General features: G+C 39.1%; 1 protein-coding gene across 5 annotated transcripts in view; it reads left to right on the top strand.

Moving 5' to 3' along the window:
- Positions 1–18,483, top strand: part of DCLK2 (doublecortin like kinase 2) — a 79,810-nt gene that overhangs the window by 4,150 nt on the left and 57,177 nt on the right. For all 5 annotated transcript variants that reach the window (XR_005601813.1, XR_005601812.1, XM_010412159.3 and 2 more), the window contains exon 2: positions 8,738–9,072. Coding sequence is in view for 3 of the 5 variants with exons in the window: in XM_010412159.3 (XP_010410461.4) it covers positions 8,738–9,072 (335 nt within the window). In the remaining 2 variants the exon portion in view is untranslated. The remainder of the gene's footprint in view (positions 1–8,737; positions 9,073–18,483) is intronic.

Genomic DNA, 18,483 nt, shown 5'->3' with positions numbered 1-18,483 from the left:
TTAGACCATTGTTGTTACTGCATATTACATTTTAATCCTGCCTAAAGCACCTGTGATTTTAGTTGATGTGCACTGTTGTATTAGATCAAGAATATCTTTTCTCTTGTCAGGGCAAGCAGATGGTAACACCAAGTAGGCAGTTTGTATTTTTGCTTGTTTCAAAAGGTATGATTACTCTCCTGTGCTAAAGCCAGAAGCTGTAATGCTTTAAAAAAAAGAGGCAAACGTAGCAAGCTGAACAAAAAACAGTAAAAAAGAAGGATGAAAGAAGGATTAAAAAACACTGAAAGCATATTCTTCCAAATATGTGTTCAAATCACTGTAGTGACACAGTTCTGGAGCAATGGGGTGTGGACATGAAATGTGGATGTAATTCTTAGTTAACTTCTTATCCAAGTGAAATAAAATAGCTCTACCACCATCCATCTCCTAGTTTCAGGGATGGGGGAATTGTAATTTACCTGAAAAGGGTTATTTACTTCCTGTGGAGAAGGCACGTGGTGTTAGGTGTGTTTGATACCAGGTGGCATTGATTGTCTTCTTAGAGCTTTTACCCTGCCAGAGCAGGAGGTTGAATTTCCAGAGGTCTCTTCCAACCCCAGCTGTTCTGTGTTTCTGTGAAAGCCTGTAGGAAGCTGTTATCTGCACCTCTTCTTGTCTAAATAAAGTCAAAATAGAACTAGTAGCAGTTAGTCATCTGCTAAAATCCTGGTTGTCATCCCGAGTTTTAAAAAGTGCATGGGGAACTCTAAGTGCTGTAGATGAGGAAAGATCGTGACGTATACAGGGTTATTAAAGGTGATATGAAAGTGAATTGTAAGAAACTAATGAGGAGGGAAGTTGCTCAAAGTAAGGAAGGAAAGAGAATATGAAATAACCCAATCCTTCATAAAAGGGGTAGTTTTATTTTTAGATCAGTCATATATGCTGTAAATATGCTGTTCTGGAAATCTCCTTGGCTTTGTGTGTGCAGAACATGGAAAGGGCACTCTGCTGTGTTTCCTAAAGTTAGAAAGAAGGTCAGTAGCCCTAATGACTACCTTGCTGTACTAAGTAATCAGCTTTTGGTACCTTCAAAGCTAAAGAGTTGCACCCAAAGAAGCTGAGGAACATAAGGTGAATAGGTGAAATCTATCTAGATACCTGCCCTGTCCTATGGGATTCACAGGGGAACACATGCTTAAAAAGTATGTAAACAGTTTTCCTTCTCTAGGGATGTTTTTGCCTGTCAGCTGTATCATTCTCTGTTCTGCAGAGTGCCATTTAAAAAGTGATGCTTTATGTGACTTTCAGGAGATAGTGGTTATTAACCTTGCAAAATACCAAGCCAGAAAACCTTATTCAGATACTTTTGTTTCAAATATCGCTACTGAGGATTTTTGAGTGTTGCACACTTAATTCCTTTTTTTGCTCACTATGTGGCATATCCACAGTTGGTTTCTAACCTAAAGCTAGGTAAAACTAAATATCTGTAAGTATTTCATTAGTAGTCTCTATTTTTAAGGACAAAAAGTCTGAATGTTTTTAGGCTATTTTTTAATGCTTAGCAGTGAGGTTTGGCTCACAAAACTTGTGCTGTAAAGAACTCCAAAAGGTCAGGCCCTGTGTTCTCTCAAAACTGCACGTATCACACTTATGATACAAAAGGGCAGGGTGCATCCTACATTTTATTAGTGGCTAATATTGCATGGCTGAATTTAGAATAGTTCATGTAGAGGTAAAAAAAATAATCGGGGTTGAAAGAGACCTTTGAGATCATCCAGTCCAGCCACCTACCCAGTACTGCCACTGTAACCTCTAAACCATTTCACCGTATCACCAGATCCAGATACTTCTTAAACACCTGCAGGATGGTGACTCCCCCACCTCCCTGAGGACCTATTCCAGTGCCTGACCACCCTAGCAGTGAAAAGTTTTTTTCTCATACCTCATCTGAATGTCCCCTGTCTCACCTTAAGGCCATTTCCTCTATTCCTCTTACTGCAGGCATGGCAGAAGAGACCGACCCCACCTCCTTCCAACCTCCGTTCAGGGAGTTGCAGAGAGCCACGAGGTCCCCCCTGAGGCTACTCTTCTCCAGACTAAACAAACCCAGCTCCCTCAGCCATTCCTCATAAGACATGTTTCCTAGACCCTTCATGAGCCTTGTTTCCCTTCTCTGGACATGCTGGAGCTCCTCACTGTCCTTTTTAAATTGAGGGGCCTGGAACTGGACACAGCACTCGAGGCGTGGCCTCACCAGTGCTGCGTACAGGGGAACAACCATTGCCCTGGTCCTGCTGGCTGATACAGGCCAGGATACCATTGGCCTTCTTGGCCACATGGGCACACTTTGGCTCCTGCTCAGCTGCTGTCAGCCAGCACCCCCAGGTGTCCCTTTCTGTCCCAGGCCACTCCTCACCCAGCCTGTGTCGTTGCGTGGCTCAGGTGCAGAACCCCACACTTCACCTTATGGAGCCTCCTACAGTTGTGTCCTCAGCCCAGATCGAGTCTGTCCAGGTCTCCAGCAGAGCCTTCCATCCCTAGAGCACATCAACACTTCCACCCAACTCAGTGTCTTCTGCACAGTTACTGAGGGTGCACTCGATCCCCATATCCAGATCATCCATAAGATGTTAAACAGGACCGGCCCAGAGCTGAGCCCTGGGGAACACCATTAGCGACCAGCTGCCAACTGGGTGTATCTCCATTCACCACAGCTCTCTGGGCCCAGCCATCCAGCCCGATTTTTACCCATTGAAGGGTCCCCCACCCAAGCTGCAAGCCGCCAGTTTTTCGAGGAGGATGCTGTGGCAGATGGTGTCAAACACTTTACTGATGTCTAGACAGACCCTAGATAGACACATCCACAGCCTTCCCCTCATCTACTAAGTGTACACCCTACTCTCCTTATCCAGGCATTTTTATCTGGAAGGGCACATTTCCTGAGGGCTGGTGTTGAAGAAATAGATGGCAAAAGAAAAACTTTGTGGATGAGTTTGTAAGTAAGCAAACCAGTATTTAGGCAGCTGATGACCTATGGCTATTTGTCGGTCAGATTGACCAGTGTAGTCTTGTTTTCTCTTTTATCCATTCTCTGTGTTCATTATCTGTATTTTCCTCTTCTGAGGGAATGGCAAGTGTTGTGTTTAAACTGTTGGCTGTCTCGAACTGGAATCCTTTTACATTGCACTTAAGCCATATACACACCACACATGCAGTTCTTGCTTCGTGGATAGTGCATCTGGTTATTAATTCAGTGCAGCTAAATTATTTAGAGGTAGCCAATGGTTCCTTGTCAACAGGCAGTGTTTCATGTCTTCTGGCTGACTTTCTACTGTTAATAAGACTTGGAAAATCAGAAGTAGACTTACACCATTTGCTGGTTATATTGTGACCCAAAATATCAGCAGAGGTTTCTCCTTTAAAGCAAGCATATGCCCCATTTGAGGAGTTTTTGGTGGCAGCAGGATTTCTTCATGGAAGAGCTGGCACTTTTAGTTTGTTCTGGGTACTGTAATGAATCATGGGATGGATGACACATATGCTCTGTTGAAATTATGCTGTGAACTTATAAGGAGGTTTCAGACTTCTGCCAAAACTGCTCTGCAGCCTGGTTGAGCTTTCTGCTGTAGAATAGTTTGGCTGGGCTCAAGAGTCCCAGATGTCACCTACACCTGGGATTGTTGCATTTTTTTCTGCATTTAAATAAAAATAAGAAAGTATTAATAGATCTTTCTACTTCAGTAGCCTATAGTGTGCTTCTTTACCTGCAAATCTCAGTGTAATATTAGTGACTAAATTCAGGCTCTGGTCTGAAACCTGGGGAGATGATTCATGTTAATGTTGATGCTGTCAGCTGAAGATATGGTATTTACTTTCCATAGTGTAACTGCTATGACTGTGCTAGCTAAAGCTAGTATGCATTCACTTGAAAATCTTTCAAGATTGTAAATGGAAAGTGAGCCTTCAAACCATAAAATTGACCATATTGAAGTCAGCTGTGTAAATATTTGAAGTATTGTTTATGCCTCTTTTTGGAGTTGTGTCAACTTTCTAGGGCTGGTAGATGTACAAATGCAAAAAGAAAAAAAAAGCTACAGTCTGATCAAAATGCCACTAAAGTCTCAGAAAAGATTTCCTTTGTATTTGGGATGATATGTATTTAGGTTAAACAAATGAAAAATCTCATTCAAGGCAGTCAGTGAAACAGTCAAATTTATTTACGTTCGTGATTTTTAACTATAAAGGTATCTGTTACTTTGTGAACAATGTTTGAAATCAATTTGATCGGTTCAACCCCTCTAGACCCCCTCAAAAATCAAGTATTGTGTGTTATATTTTACAAATATTCATTTTCTGGAAGATTGTGGAGATTATCAGAAGTGTGTACTTATACATGAATTAATCCCAAGCAGATTTAAAATCAGGTCATACATGAAAGCTGTGAGCAAATATGGTATATGATATTACATTTTCAGGTTCTTACCTACAAAAAATCAATGTAAAAAAGAGATAATACTTCTACAAATAACTTGATGTTTCTTCCAAATAGACATACATAAGTGCGTTTTCTACTTTGGAGGATGGCTAAAATAATTTAAACAATAGCACACCTTTATTAATGCTTGCTTATCAAGGGATGGTGTTTTCTCAGGCATGCTTTTAAAATACACTATTCTATAACTTTATAAGTGTGATTTAAGTTACCCCTGCCATTTTTTTCTTTACATATTTTCATCTGTTAAGTAGTCAATTGTATACCCCATTAAACAAATAATAACTCGTTCCTAGAAAACCATTCTTTATCCAGAGAGCAGCAATTGGCTTCCTCATTATGTTGTTTATTGGGGTTTTTCGTATTTTGCAAGTTTTTAAAGAGAACTTAGGAACTGTAGGTGAAGTCCTGTCTGTGGTAAAATGATTAGAAACTTAAGTAATAATTTCAAAACTTCATCCTTTGTCTTTAAGTCATGAAACAAGCAAATCTCTCAGTGAATGTGTTTTCTCACTTACAGCCCTTGCTCTAGTCTTGCCATATGTGCCTGCCTTGCAGGTGCAGTAGTAAAATCTGTTTTCCATGTGAAACTTGTGTTACTTACTTAACTTTATTTATATGTCTGGTATATGAAAGCAGGCATGGACTTTAAAACACTTACTAAACAATCTGTAATATACTAAATTCTCAAGTAATTAGACTTTCCTGTATCTGCCAACTGTAGGAAAATTTCCATTCATTTTGGCAGGTTTTATCTTTTTTTTTTTAGCTGAAATAGTTTGTGCTTCAGTTTAAATCTTGGCTAAATGCAGCTGAAACAAATAATTTGAAATTCTTTCTTATAAGTTATTACATTGTTTTAACTTGAAAGCACTTCCTGGGTTTTGTTGCTGTGGCCTCTGCTTAAAGGAAAAGAAGTAACAAGAAGAAATATGCATTGCAAGCCTTTGAGATAATCAAGAAATTATTTTTTTTATGCATCAAGCAAGGGAACCAGTAGGAGACAGAAAGTTTTACACTGCTATTTTAAAGAAATATAGATCCTTTTGGATTCATATTGACTGAAAATTTTATAGAAGTACAGTTTCTGCTGTCCTATAGGGTACTGTAGTACAGCAGGGACAGATAATGGGTCACACTCCATGACAGTACAAAAAAGATGCTCTCTTTATGAATATGAGTCTGTAAAAGACAAAGCCAGCATGCCTGTTGAAACTCTTCTGTGATAAATCCTTGAGCAAAGGGACCTTTTGTCCTCTACCTTTACTTTATGTAAAGCAATTAACTTACTTCAAATTTGAGACTCTGTTTCTGAGTAGCTTTAATTTTTATTTATTTTTTTAAACTTTTAAATTTAAATTTCAGCCCTGAGATTTAATTTTGAATTACCTTGTGTGCATTTGTTGGGGTTTTTTAAATGGTCTAGAAAGTGCATGGGTTTTGAGTTGAAAAGGGTAATTCTGAACATGCTCTATGATGGTGAATTTTGAAGTATTTTGCAGAATTTATTTAAAACTCTTTTGCACACAGCTAACTCCTAAGTGTTTGTGCTGGTTTTGGCTCGGATAGAGTTAATTTTCTTCATGGTAGCTGGTATGGGCTATGTTTTGTGTTTATTTTTGAAACAGTGTTGATAACAGGGGGATGTTTCTGTTACTGCTGAGCAGGGCTCACACAGAGCCAAGGCCTTTTTGGCTTCTCACACCATCCCACCAGTGAGTGGGCTGGGGGAAAATAAAGTTGGGAGGGGACACAGCTGGGGCAGCTGACCTCAACTGGCCCAAGTGATATTTCAGAGCATATGACATCATGATCAGCTTATAAATCTGGGGGAAGAAGAAGGAAGAGAGGGAATGTTCAGAGTTACAGTGTGTGGCTTCCCAAGTCACCATGACCATGATGGAGCCTGGCTTTCCTGGAGGTGGCTGAACACCTGCCTTGGGAAATGGTGAATGAATTCCTTGTTTGGCTTTGCACCTGTGGCTTTTGCTTTCCCTATTAAACTGTCTCTATCTCAGTCCATGAGTTGTATTTTACCCTTCTGATTTTGGCTCTTCTGTCCCACCGAGTGGAGGGTGCAGATGGCTCTGGGGTGCTTAGTCTGGAGTTACACCCTGCTAGGTTCTACGTCATGCAGGAAGGTAATTGGAGAGGGGAGAATAACAAAATTATCAGCAGGTGTAATTAGTAAGCCTACTGGAATGAATTAGAGCTACCAGCTTCTTGAGGCACTTCTCATTTGGCAGCACTGGGTTTAGAGACAGGCTTACTGGCAATTGTTCAGAAAACAAGCATAGTCCTTTGAATCTAGTGCTAGAGGATGTAGAGGGTGAAGCCTTTGCTTTCTATTGTAGCTGAGCTGCTGCAACAAAACTTGAATATCTCATGCCATTTTGCAGTAACAAGATAGAAGAGGAAAACAGCTGTTGAAAGAGATGTGCACATCTTTAGAATCATAGGATATCTTAGTTTGAAAGGGACTTTCTGAAGTCATCTCCTTCAACATCTTGCTCAGGTTTGATAAAATCAGATTGCTTGGAGATTTGCTACAATTTAGCATGTAGTTCTGGGGCAGCACAAGCTTCTAGACTGCCACACTCCTTACAAAGCTGTGTGGAATTTGGGGTTCTTTTTCTCCTGCCTGTAAATTAGTGCTAGTGTGCAGCATGCAGCTCTTTTTCAAGGAGTTTATGGGCTGAAAACACCTCCTTTCTCTTAGCTAATTTTTTTGGAGAAAGACAATAGTTTTGTCTATAGCAGTTTTTGTGCACCACTTGATCTGCGAATATGAGGAGTAGTGAGGGGGATGAGTGAAGAGGAAGAGAACAGGCAAGACAGTGGCATCCACAGAATCTCACCCCAGTTTCCTAGTATCTGAGTGGAATACATTCTCAGTGATGATTGTGGAGGCAGAACTGGCTGCCAGAATTTCGCAAACAAAATTGTTGTTAACTTGGCTTAATTATAATCTGTGTTCTTTCAAATACAGCAAGTTGAGTTTCAAGAAGGTCTAAATACAAGATAAATTACAAAGCAGTGTAATTGGTATTGGAAAAGAAACAAGAAAGTCTTTCAGCTCGCCGTAATTCTTCAGGGCTTTGAAAGTAGTTTAGTATCTTGCTTTTAGAACAAGCTCTGCAACTTCTAAGATAAATCAGCTCTCCAATCTAGAGCTTGGAAAGTAAAAGTGTTGTTTAAAAGTTTTCTAGAATGTACCTAAATGTAGGCATACATTTTGTAACTCTTACAATTCTGTCCCCTAGATGAATGTTTACTCTTTATTCATCTTGCTGTGCGTGTAAGAGGTGACTTTGGTTTGTTTCACCAGTGACTTCGTGTAGCTTTAATCTTAGAACAGGTTAAGCTTTTTAAGATATAGATAGCTCTTCTGTCTGGAGCAATGGTGTATTCTGTCAGTTTGGAATGCTTACCTTTCATCCTTCTGGCAATACTTTGCCCTTCCAAGAATGTCTTGGGATGTCATCTTGTGACACCCCAAGGATGTGGGTTACACAAATAACCCAGAGTTAAAGATGTCCTTGGTTATGATTTACGTCTTGAGTATTACTGTCAGGTGTCAAAAGAGTTGTCATAAGCAGCAAGCAGTCATCCTTTTTTTTTTTCTTTAAAAAAACAAAACCAAACACCCCCCCCAAAACAAACAAACAACCAACCAGCTTTGAATTAGGAAAGAATAGTGTAGATGTCCTATTATACTCCCACATGAATGCATTTCAAATGTGTGTCATTGGTAGAAAGTCAGTAACTCCTGTTAGATTAATGTGCCTTTCAGGGTAAGGGTCTTGAGGTGCTTAAATTTAATTCTGTTAAAACTTGCTGTTGTAAAATAATTAAGCATAGACCTGGGTGTATGTATCTTGAAGTATATGATTGAGGGATAAATAGGGGAGGACCTGGATATTTGCTGTAGGAGAATGCTCTTGTCGTGTTGTGAGCTCAAGTAATTTAAGCACTTGCAAAATGACTCAAAATCCAAAAGACATCTGAAATGTCTTGAACCTCCTCATTAGTCCCTACTGCTTTTTATTTTGTTTCTAAACCAGAGGTCTTTTGAAACCTGTTGAAAGCACTGTATGAGAGTATTGTTTGGGCGGAAAGCTCTGATAATTTACAGTCCTCCTTGTTGAGCTACAGGTAAATCACTCCCAAAATATTTGTCTTTCTTGTTTTGTTTAATTTATAAATTGATGAAGTAGCTGCAAACCCCCTCAAACTGTGAACGTGTCCTCTTCTTTTCAGGTGAAAGCTATGTGTGTGCATCCAATGAACCATATCGCAAAGTTGATTACACCAAGAACGTGAACCCGAACTGGTGTGTGAACATAAGGACTGGGTCCAGTCGGTCCTTGACGTCTTTGACATCCACAAGGAGCGAAGTGAAGGAGAGTAAAGATTTCATTAAACCCAAGTTAGTGACTGTTATTAGGAGTGGAGTAAAGCCACGGAAAGCTGTGAGAATTCTGCTGAACAAGAAGACTGCTCATTCCTTCGAACAGGTCTTGAATGACATCACCGAAGCCATTAAATTAGACTCGGGTGTAGTCAAGAGACTTTGTACACTGGATGGGAAGCAGGTAGGAGAATAAACTGCTGTGGCCATCTAATAATCTAAGATGCTCTGTTTTCATAAATTGAATTCTTGTTACTGTATATGCTTTAATCTGCTTCCAAATAATGACAGTTAACAACCACCAACTTTAAAAAAGCTTCGTTAAAATATTAATACACACCACAAAATTAGAATTGTATATCATGTAAAATAAGTGGATCTTTACATTCAAGTAAAAAAAATATTTTTATGCCAGCTTTTTTGCATTGCCCAAAAATGTGCCTGTTGATTAAGTAATACAGTTTATTTGAAACATTTGAACTTATTAAGGTATCTATGTGTTTTCAGAAGCAGGGTCCTGTTTTCAGACTACCACATAGTGGCTTAGTGGTATAGGAAAAATATTGATGTCTTCTTCCATTGCACTTCAACAGATTGCTATTTCCAGTGGTAGTAACTGACATGAGCTGAGGTCAAGAATTTTATCTGAAATGAATAATTCTGGGAGGGTGGTCACATCTCTGCAACTAGTTTTTTTTTGCTTTTAGTTTTCATCTCTGCAAGAACACAGCCAGGGTTAATGATGTGGTATGTGTGTGTTCTTGGACAGAAATACAAGGGAGTGGCCTGCAGGACTGGACCAGTTTAAAGTGCCAGGAATACACTTGCTGTTGATCAGTCACATTAATGACTCAGCCCTTCATAGAACAGGACTTTGATACCTGATACTTTTATTTGACACTGCTGTGGAAGTCTGACAGCATTGTGACTTTGGTAATAGAGCAGCACAGGCTGCAGATTAGATCACATTGGTATCAGGTACCTGGACTCTTGTACTGTTGACTAAACATTGGTATCCTTGCTCATTCAACAGGTACTTCTGTACACCTGCATACCTATACATCTGCATGAACTAATTGTAGAAGTTTCAGTTGTGTTCAGAGATGTGGGCATTTTTATTGTCAAGCTTTTTATAATGTTTAGTGCCTGAAAAACACTTTTTCATGGTGCAAGCTGCTAACAAATGTATTGCAGAAAAAAATGCACTGAGATTGCCTTGATATGAGATCCATCTCTGGTTATGTTCGGTGTGCTTGGATACACTTCTTAGAGGGAAATATGTGAAAAGAACAACTTCTGTGTTTTGATGAAAATATAGCGAGGCAAAGGCATCGCTGAAACTCTTGATTTTCAGTGTTTGGTGGCAGCACGACGATGTGCTCTTTAGTTCTTCTAATAGGTTTGATTTTTAAAGGAGATTTGTTAATGCTACTTCTTAACAGAGAATCCTTCCTAGGAACATCCGAAATGTGTTTGTTATGTTTAATTTAAATCATAATAAAAGAGCTTTGAGGATATTTATTATGCAGTAATTAGTCTCTTCTGCCCATGAAGTGTTCTGTCACTGTCTCAGATGATTTTAGTCTTCTCAAGCAAATAGAGAGTCAGTAAGGGAAACTGCAAAAGCTGGGATTGTCAGTTCACATTCACCTCTTCTTGCGTTGTTAAAATAGCAGAAACCCACTGATCTGCATTGATATGGAAGATGCAGTAGTGCACCAGGGATCAATAAAAGTAGTTACTATTAAATATCACATATGTTGCTTGTGTGTTACCGTCACCCACAGTGGATGATGACTGTCTTCAGCCCATGGTGAGGATGACCAATCATTGGTAATGCTCCAAAATACAAGTTTTATTTGCTGCAGTACCTCCTCCTCCCCTTCTGTGGTAAAGGCAGTCATTGAACTTGGACTGCAGCTGTAGGAGTGTTCTCAGGCAGGATTGAGAAATCCCTCATTCTGACTGTGAACAGTCTGCAGAGAGCTGCTCCATGCAGCTGCCTCTCTGTGTAAACTGTTCCAGCAGTAGTAGTGCATAAATGTGGAGGCCTCCCTTCCACTGGGAAGAAAAGGCCTTGTGCTTTTCCACAGACTTTGGGAAGGAGCCTTTGTTGCACAACCACAGTGTGACTGTGTTTTAGGAGGTTGTGAGATGGAGTGCCCCAAAGAGAAGACCTATGACTTTAAACACCCTGACGAAAAGAAAAGCCTTCTATTGCTTATCTAGGAGGATGGAGAGTTCTTGTTGTGTTTTGGTTTTTGTTTATTTCTCTTTCCCCGAAGTGAAGGGCTGACCCCAGTTTGAGGCAGTAGGGTCTTTTTAAATTTGTTTGTTCATTGCCAGTATACGTAGAGGTTGGTGCTGAAGGGCTTTTTGGGGTTTGGCACATAAAGAGTTGCTTTGCTGCCAACTACCAATTGGTGGAAATTTCTGAGCCTATTTTCTCTAATGTAGTAATTGCTTATTCTTCTAAATCTGCAAGGGAGGCAGATCTTTTATGTTCGTTGTAGTGTTGGCACAGCTTGAAAGGCAACCATTAAAAAAAGGCATTTTGTAAATGGGTATGTTCCTATAAATGTAGCTCTTGTGTTTCTCATGGTTCTAATTTTTTTCCTTGCTCCTTCGTATTTTTATCTCTGTGGAAATACATATTTTTTGATTTTTTTTTTTTTCCTGAGTGAACAGGCTTAAGTTGTATTTTCTGTTTAATATGAAATTGGGGCTGAAATTCAGATGTTTAAAACATGCATGTATAAAATTTGTATCCTTTGATTAGGGAATGCATTGTTCTGTTAACTTGTGGTGTGATTTTTTTTTATTCCAGTAGAACCATTTAATGTGTAGGAAGAAATTATGATAATTTCATAAGTGAAATTATGATCTTTCTGATTAGTGATCTTTCTGATTAGTAGAACAGAAAGGATGTCCTCAAAAGAGTTTTTATTTACTCTCCTGACTTAATTAATCTTGTCTGTAGCAACGTCTTGATGATAATACAGAGAACACCACCTGAGTTGGGTATTTTCCTTGATTATTGTGTGTGAAGAAAGATAAGTATCAGGGGTTTAATTGTAAAATTTTATAATGTTTGCAAGGTTTCCTTTTATCTTCAGTTTCAATAGGAATGCTGTAACGTAACATGTTCATGCTTTGTAGCCTGAAGTACAGATTTATTTTTAACTATATTGATACTGGGCTTAATTCTAATTTTTAAGCTATTGAGCAGCCAACTTTTTTTTACTTCCTGAGACTGTTGAGATGATTTTTAAATGAGGAAAAATATTTCTGTAAAAGTAACTAGGCCATAACTTTGCAGTGCAGGCTTCTGCTGTTTCAGTCTTTGTGCTTCTGACATTGAGGTTTGCCTAATATATTTGCTTGACCAAAGTGTTTTCCTTACTTGGCTGCATTTTCCTGGAATCTGTCACTGTCCTACTGTGAAGCAAGGACAGTCAGACTGAAACTTCTCCAGTTGGGAAGTTAACCCTTTGTTATCTCTGAAGAGAATGGAGGGTTTCTTTCTTGCTAAACAAGCTTCAAGCTTCAGTCACTGTGAAGTGTGGGGTAGCAACCTCATGGTGAGTTGGGGGGAGAAATTTCCTGTGAGGAGCTCACAAAAAGCCATGTGGAACTCTGACGCTTGTGTTATTTGACACACAAAAGAAAATTAAATCTTCACACTTGCTAAGCTTGCAGTTTGTGGCAGTTTCATGGATTAATATCCATAACAGGATTGAAAAGGTGGGTGAGCTACCTTTTCTATACTCTGTTCCCAAAATAGTGATAATGCAGCAAAAATTAGCCTTTTTTGAAGGTCCTTTTTGATGGGCCACAGGTGGCTATCTCTGAAACCAAAAGTTTCCCCAATTTTCTGTTAATGAAGTTTATTAATAAAGTGCTTGTTAAAAGTAAATGGGTAACTGAAGAAAACAGTTACTACATGTGGATGTATTTACACTCATCGTGCTCTCTTCTCAGTGATTTTTTTATTCTCTAGTGACAGATTCAAAAACCTTAGCAAAGAAGACAGCTCTTGGAAACTGAATCTTGTATTTGCTTTCCTGTTAACATACCTATCACAGAGGGCAGTAACCAAAACAAGGGATGAGCAGGAGAGATTTTGTTTATCACAGTGACAGATTTTCCCATATTCTTGATTCTTTTGGCACATAGGCTTTTGTCATTCAGATCTCAAAAGTTTCCATTAATATAGTATTTTTGCTACAATCTTAATCTCAGTAGAGATCTGGCTTCAGTACTGAGAGAAGTTTTAGAATGTATGAATTTCATTTTTCTCGGTTTTTCTGTTTTGTTGGCAAAGCCGTACTTGTATGAGATGATTTTTTAAAAAATAATTTTATTGCAGTTAAGTACTTTTTGGGAAATATTTCCCTTTAGATCAATTCTCTCCTTCTTTAGGAGGAGGTTCCTTAAGTCTAGTGCCTGGGCTCTAGAAGTGTACTTTTTTGTGTCTGACATTTAATTGTACTGTTACATTGCTGATATCTCATTACATGGTGAGAAACAACTGTGATAGAAACTTGTTTCAGAGTTAGCAGGCATGATTTGTAGTTGAAAGCTACCAAAGTAAATCAAGTTTTTATCTTGCATCTCAGGCTTTAACGTAGTACGGGTGCTGTACAAATGTATTGGAAATGGCACAGGTTTGAATTTCTGCTACAAGCAATTTTTGCAGGAACAGAAATCTCCAGATTTGGTGGTTTGTTTTTTTTTTTTTTTTTTTGCAGTTCTAGTTCTGCTGAAATTTAAGATAACATTCTAAGCTGAAATGTTGCATTAATCTGCAAGTATGAGGGGAAGAAATCCTTAAGCCCTGGCATAGCTCACAACTCTTTTAAAGGCTTATATATTGTTACAGAGGAACGTCAGTGGCAGCAGCAGAGAGCAATTCTCTGCATTGCAGATCCCAAAGAAAGAATTTATGGGCAAGGAGTCTTTCCTCAGCTAGCTTCGGGATTTTGGATAGTAATGATAGTCCCTGAATTCATCTTAAAGGCTGAGGGTCACAAGGGGTAGAGTCAACTCTTAGAACACAGTTTACAATTTGCCAAAGTGCAGCAGAGTGGTTGGGGATTTGACACTGGGGATATGATTGCCAGTAGAGCTATGGAAAGAGTAGATATGTTGGATAGAAAGGCTTTTCAGAATTCATGGCTCAAATCCACAAGAAAAAGCATACAAATCTGCCTATTTTGTGGGGAATTACGCAAGTGGTAGTTATGTGTATTCTGGGATGGGGGGGATATACAGTTTTTACACTGGCTTATGAAAGCTCAGTAGAGTGTGTGCAGCATCATATGAGGGAATGGGAGCAGGACCAGCAGAGACCGCTTGATGCAGCAGTGGGATATCCCTGCAATGTAAGAGTGACATATCAGCTGGAAAGAGGCATTGATACTGTTGGCTTGGAGATTTTTCTTTTGTTTGGAGTTTTTGTAGCTGACATAAGTCTGCAAATTATTACTGTGTGAGAAACAGTGAACGGTGTTGTGGAGATGAACCCAGAAGCTGTATTTAGATTTTCTTTAAAGAGAAAGAATAGAACTTCCAAAAGAGAGATCTTCTAAGAGAGTAGGAAGTTAAATCAGGAAATATACACACACTACAGAGGAGGAAAGCTCGTACTAGATGTCAAGAACCATTCTTCTCATTCAGTGGATCAACTTGAGACAAAACCTCTGTGGCAGAGCTAAAGATTACTTTCCAGAGCATAGGAAAACCCTGAAAAACAGTATAGAGGAGTCCTGGATGAGTCTAATGATCTTACGTTACAGCTGATGCTCATTAGATGAGATGTGGGTCCCTAAGGTTGAGATAAATAAACTTAACTCTCAGACTTACAGGGCAAAAAAATTATGGAGTCGTGAATAACTTTCTGATGGTTGGCTGGATTATTTCCCTTTGTTTGAGTAAATATGTAGCAGTGGAATACCTGTATCACCTGGAAGTTGGAAAATTTCACGTTTGGTACAGTCACTTTTATGTGTGTTACAGACCAGAAGGGCACTGGCACAGCACCTGTCTTTTCAGGGAGCCTGCTGGTATGGGTTGAGCTCTGAACACAGAATGCTTTAACTGAGTGCATGAAGTGGGATTTTGGGATGGTTTGGGGGCTGTTTTGTTGTTTTTTGGGGTTGTTTTTAACAATACATAATTATGAATCATTGACTTGACTGGGGAGAGAGACAAGGGGAAGAAAATAGTGGCTACTTCTTTGTATCTGAAATAAGGGGGTTTTTTTTATGCTGTCTTTTCTCATCAGTCAGCTAGGGAAGCATGGCCCAGAAAAAATGCACTACTCACCGAATGCACAGTTGGAATATTGTTGTTCTGAGTGGTTATTGATGACTCACTGCCAAACTGGAATTTCATATTGGGTAGGGGTCAATGAATGTGCATCTGTACGAGCCTCTGGAAATGACCTGGAAGATGGAATGGAGGATATGCTTAATAAATACAGATGAGCTGCAGGAAACCTGGACAACAGAAGATTAGAAACTTGACAAACTACAGACAAAGCAGGTTGAGTAATCTTATACTCACTGGTTATTAACAATGCAGATAGGAAATGACAAGTAGCTCTGGATGAAGTGGTAAAGGATCACAGCTGAAGATGTGAAGATGAATTCATGGTGTCACTGGTGGTGTATAGGGAGGGAAAGCCAACATCCTTGTGGAAGTTGCAGTCAATCATCTTGTTTTTGATGTAGGTGTCAGGTGCCCACTTTGCTCTGTCCTGTTCAATGCAGTGATGCCAGCTAGAGACAGCTTTATTATGGAAAATCCAGAAAGGAGTAAAAATATGTAAGAAAGCATGTTCTATACAGAAAGATTGAAGGAAGTGGGATAGCTGAGACTATAGAAAGATAATCAGCAAGTTTTTTGCATGGACGAACAAAAAAATCCAACAAAATTATAGCAAAAGAACATTTTTTCTGTGTTTTCCCTATGTATAGAAAAAGGAATAATAGGCTTACAGTCAAGATCAGATCCTGTGGAATTCGCTGGTAGATAGTTACTGTAAAAGTAAGAATAATGAAGAGGTAATTTTTTTTAATTATTATTTTCAGCAGATAACTGGAGTCCAACAGTCTAAAGTTTCTGAAAACTGATTGGGTTTGAGTGTTTCAGTAGCTAAAGGTGATCTACCACTTTGGAAGAGCTATTAAGCTGGAGATAAAAATCTGAATGCCTGTTCGTGTGCATATGTACACACCTGGAACCCACTTAATTCAAACAGCAGGGGTTACAGTTAAAGTACGTTTTATCCTAGTGCTCGCAAACCTCTCCTAATGTTCAATGTGAAATGTGATTTAAGGGAAGGTGGGCTTGTGCTGGAGGCTGGAATTGTTTCAGAGAACAGCTCTAGTCAGTGTGGAATACAAACCTTGCAAGTCTTACTGAAAACAAAAGAATTAAAGTGACTTTAATCTTCAGGAAGTCTGTACGGCAGGAAATGAATTCATCCATGGACACCGCTACATGGTATTTTTGGTCAGACTTCCAATCGGTGTGCTCAGAGCTGGGAGCTATGGTTATTTATTGCTAGAAGGAAGGAGGAAATAGCATGCTCAAGTAGAGGAGATAATTTTGGCCTCTGCTCATGGACCTAGAAATATTCTCATCTGTAGTTATATATGGAAGCAAGTATTTGTCTGAAACCAACCTGAAATTAACCCTGCCCTGTCACAGTTGCAGCAATCGGAAAAATACTCCAAATATGAAAATACAGAAATCTTTTCCCAGGTACTTCTTTGTCATGGAACACTTTCCAAAGCATTTTCATTACATGCAGTGGTGCAAAGTACATAGGCAGATAATGTGGGGTATATGATTTAGCCTGGAGAGTATTTACAAAGTTGCCAGAGGATTGCGTTACAGTCCAGTTATAATTTTAAGGAAGGAAAAATGCAAAATGGTAAGGATTTTGTTTCAAAGCATCAAAACTGTGATGCTGAAGGTGCTACAGAAAAAGGGTTTAAAAACAAACAGAGGCTTGAATGTCTAGGGAGTCCTCTCAGAAGAGTGTGTGAAACTTGAAGTGAACAATAATGCTGAGGAAGCTCTTCAGCTTTGTTGCATATGCAAGAAATAAAGGTCATGCCATGTGAAACAGCCACAGTCTAGCACTGGAAAACTTGTCTCTCTGGAACAAAGGTCTTTAGAATTTGTCACAGCGGGGGAGCCCCTGTGTCTTGCTCTTGCTTTCTGGAGATCAATAACCCAGAATATAGTACAGATAGAATAGAGAACGTATCTCTTTCCTTCCCACAGGGATGCATAATTCTGGCTGTGGGACTGTGGTGTAACGTTACTGGGAATGCGATAGCTGGTGTCCAATGGGTGTGAATTTAATCTTTTTCAGCGAGGTACAGTTTAGAGATGTGATCAGTAATACCCATTGCCATCAGACTAGCAGGTTGGTGAAATGTGATGTTAAAATAATAGAGTATTTCTAAAAATGAACATAAAATCATAGCCTGGTGTGAAGTCAGCACTTTTAAATTAGAGCATGGCAACTGAAAAAATTGCTGATATTTCAGCTAACAGCAAGCATGTGTGTCCTGTTAAAAGTGACATCCAACTTGCTGAAGTCTTTGTGGATCTATGGAGAGGATAAATCCTACTGGGATTTCAATTTTTTTCTGCACACACCAAGAGCTGACAGCACTTAATAAAAATGACATGCTGCACAGTGTGGGAAACAATCAGTGCAGAAGTAGTGGTGTCACCAGTGGTAGCGTTGTATCTTTGTTGATGTATGATTACAATAATTTCAGTGATGGGTTACAGAAATGGTGTGTGTAGCTCTTGGAATAAAGGAGCGGTATGCAATCATTGTCTGCCATCTGCCATGCTAAAGATTGGGTCACGTGACTTGGAAACTAAACCTTGGGAATTTGTTATGTCCCGCTGAGCCTGCCCATTAACAGATAATTAGTCTGGTAAAAATCTTTTGAATTTATTCTGCAGCTGTCATATGCCAGATTAGGATTTGTGTCACAGGTTCCTCATTGCTTTGAGATCTTGGAAATTTTTTTTTCCTGTAATTAAATTACCCTGTGTTCCTTCAGTAAACAGTTCTTACACTATAACATTTTAACATGCAAATTTTCTTTAAGAATCCTGTTACATCTTACAGTGTAAAGCTGTTTACCAACCGTGTATGAAAGGGTTTCAAGGCTGAATTTTCTCTGTTCATAACAGAGGCTGTAAGCAAACTTTCCAGTTTCAGGATTTGCCCTTCAGGTTGTCAGGTTGATGGATCTGTAGCTGCTTCTTGGTTGGCTGTAATCAGATAGGGCTTCTTAAGTCTACTGAAGCACAACTAAAATCTTAAAATATGAACTTCTATATTTGTACCAGTTGCTAAGAAAAATGATGTTCTGTTCCATACTAAATTAATGGCAGGAAACATGAAACAGTTTGTTGGAGAGAGGAAAGGAATATTTGTCTTTAATGTTTAAAATATTGCTAGCTGATTAATTTGCAGTGAACCTTTAAACAAAGAAACCTGAAGATTCAGAAGGAAAAGCAATATTGAAGTAATAGCAGCACAAGCCAACTCTTA

Source organism: Corvus cornix, chromosome 4 (assembly GCF_000738735.6).
Source record: "Corvus cornix cornix isolate S_Up_H32 chromosome 4, ASM73873v5, whole genome shotgun sequence".
Lineage (NCBI taxonomy): Eukaryota > Metazoa > Chordata > Aves > Passeriformes > Corvidae > Corvus > Corvus cornix.
This window is presented reverse-complemented; position numbering and strand designations above follow the sequence as displayed.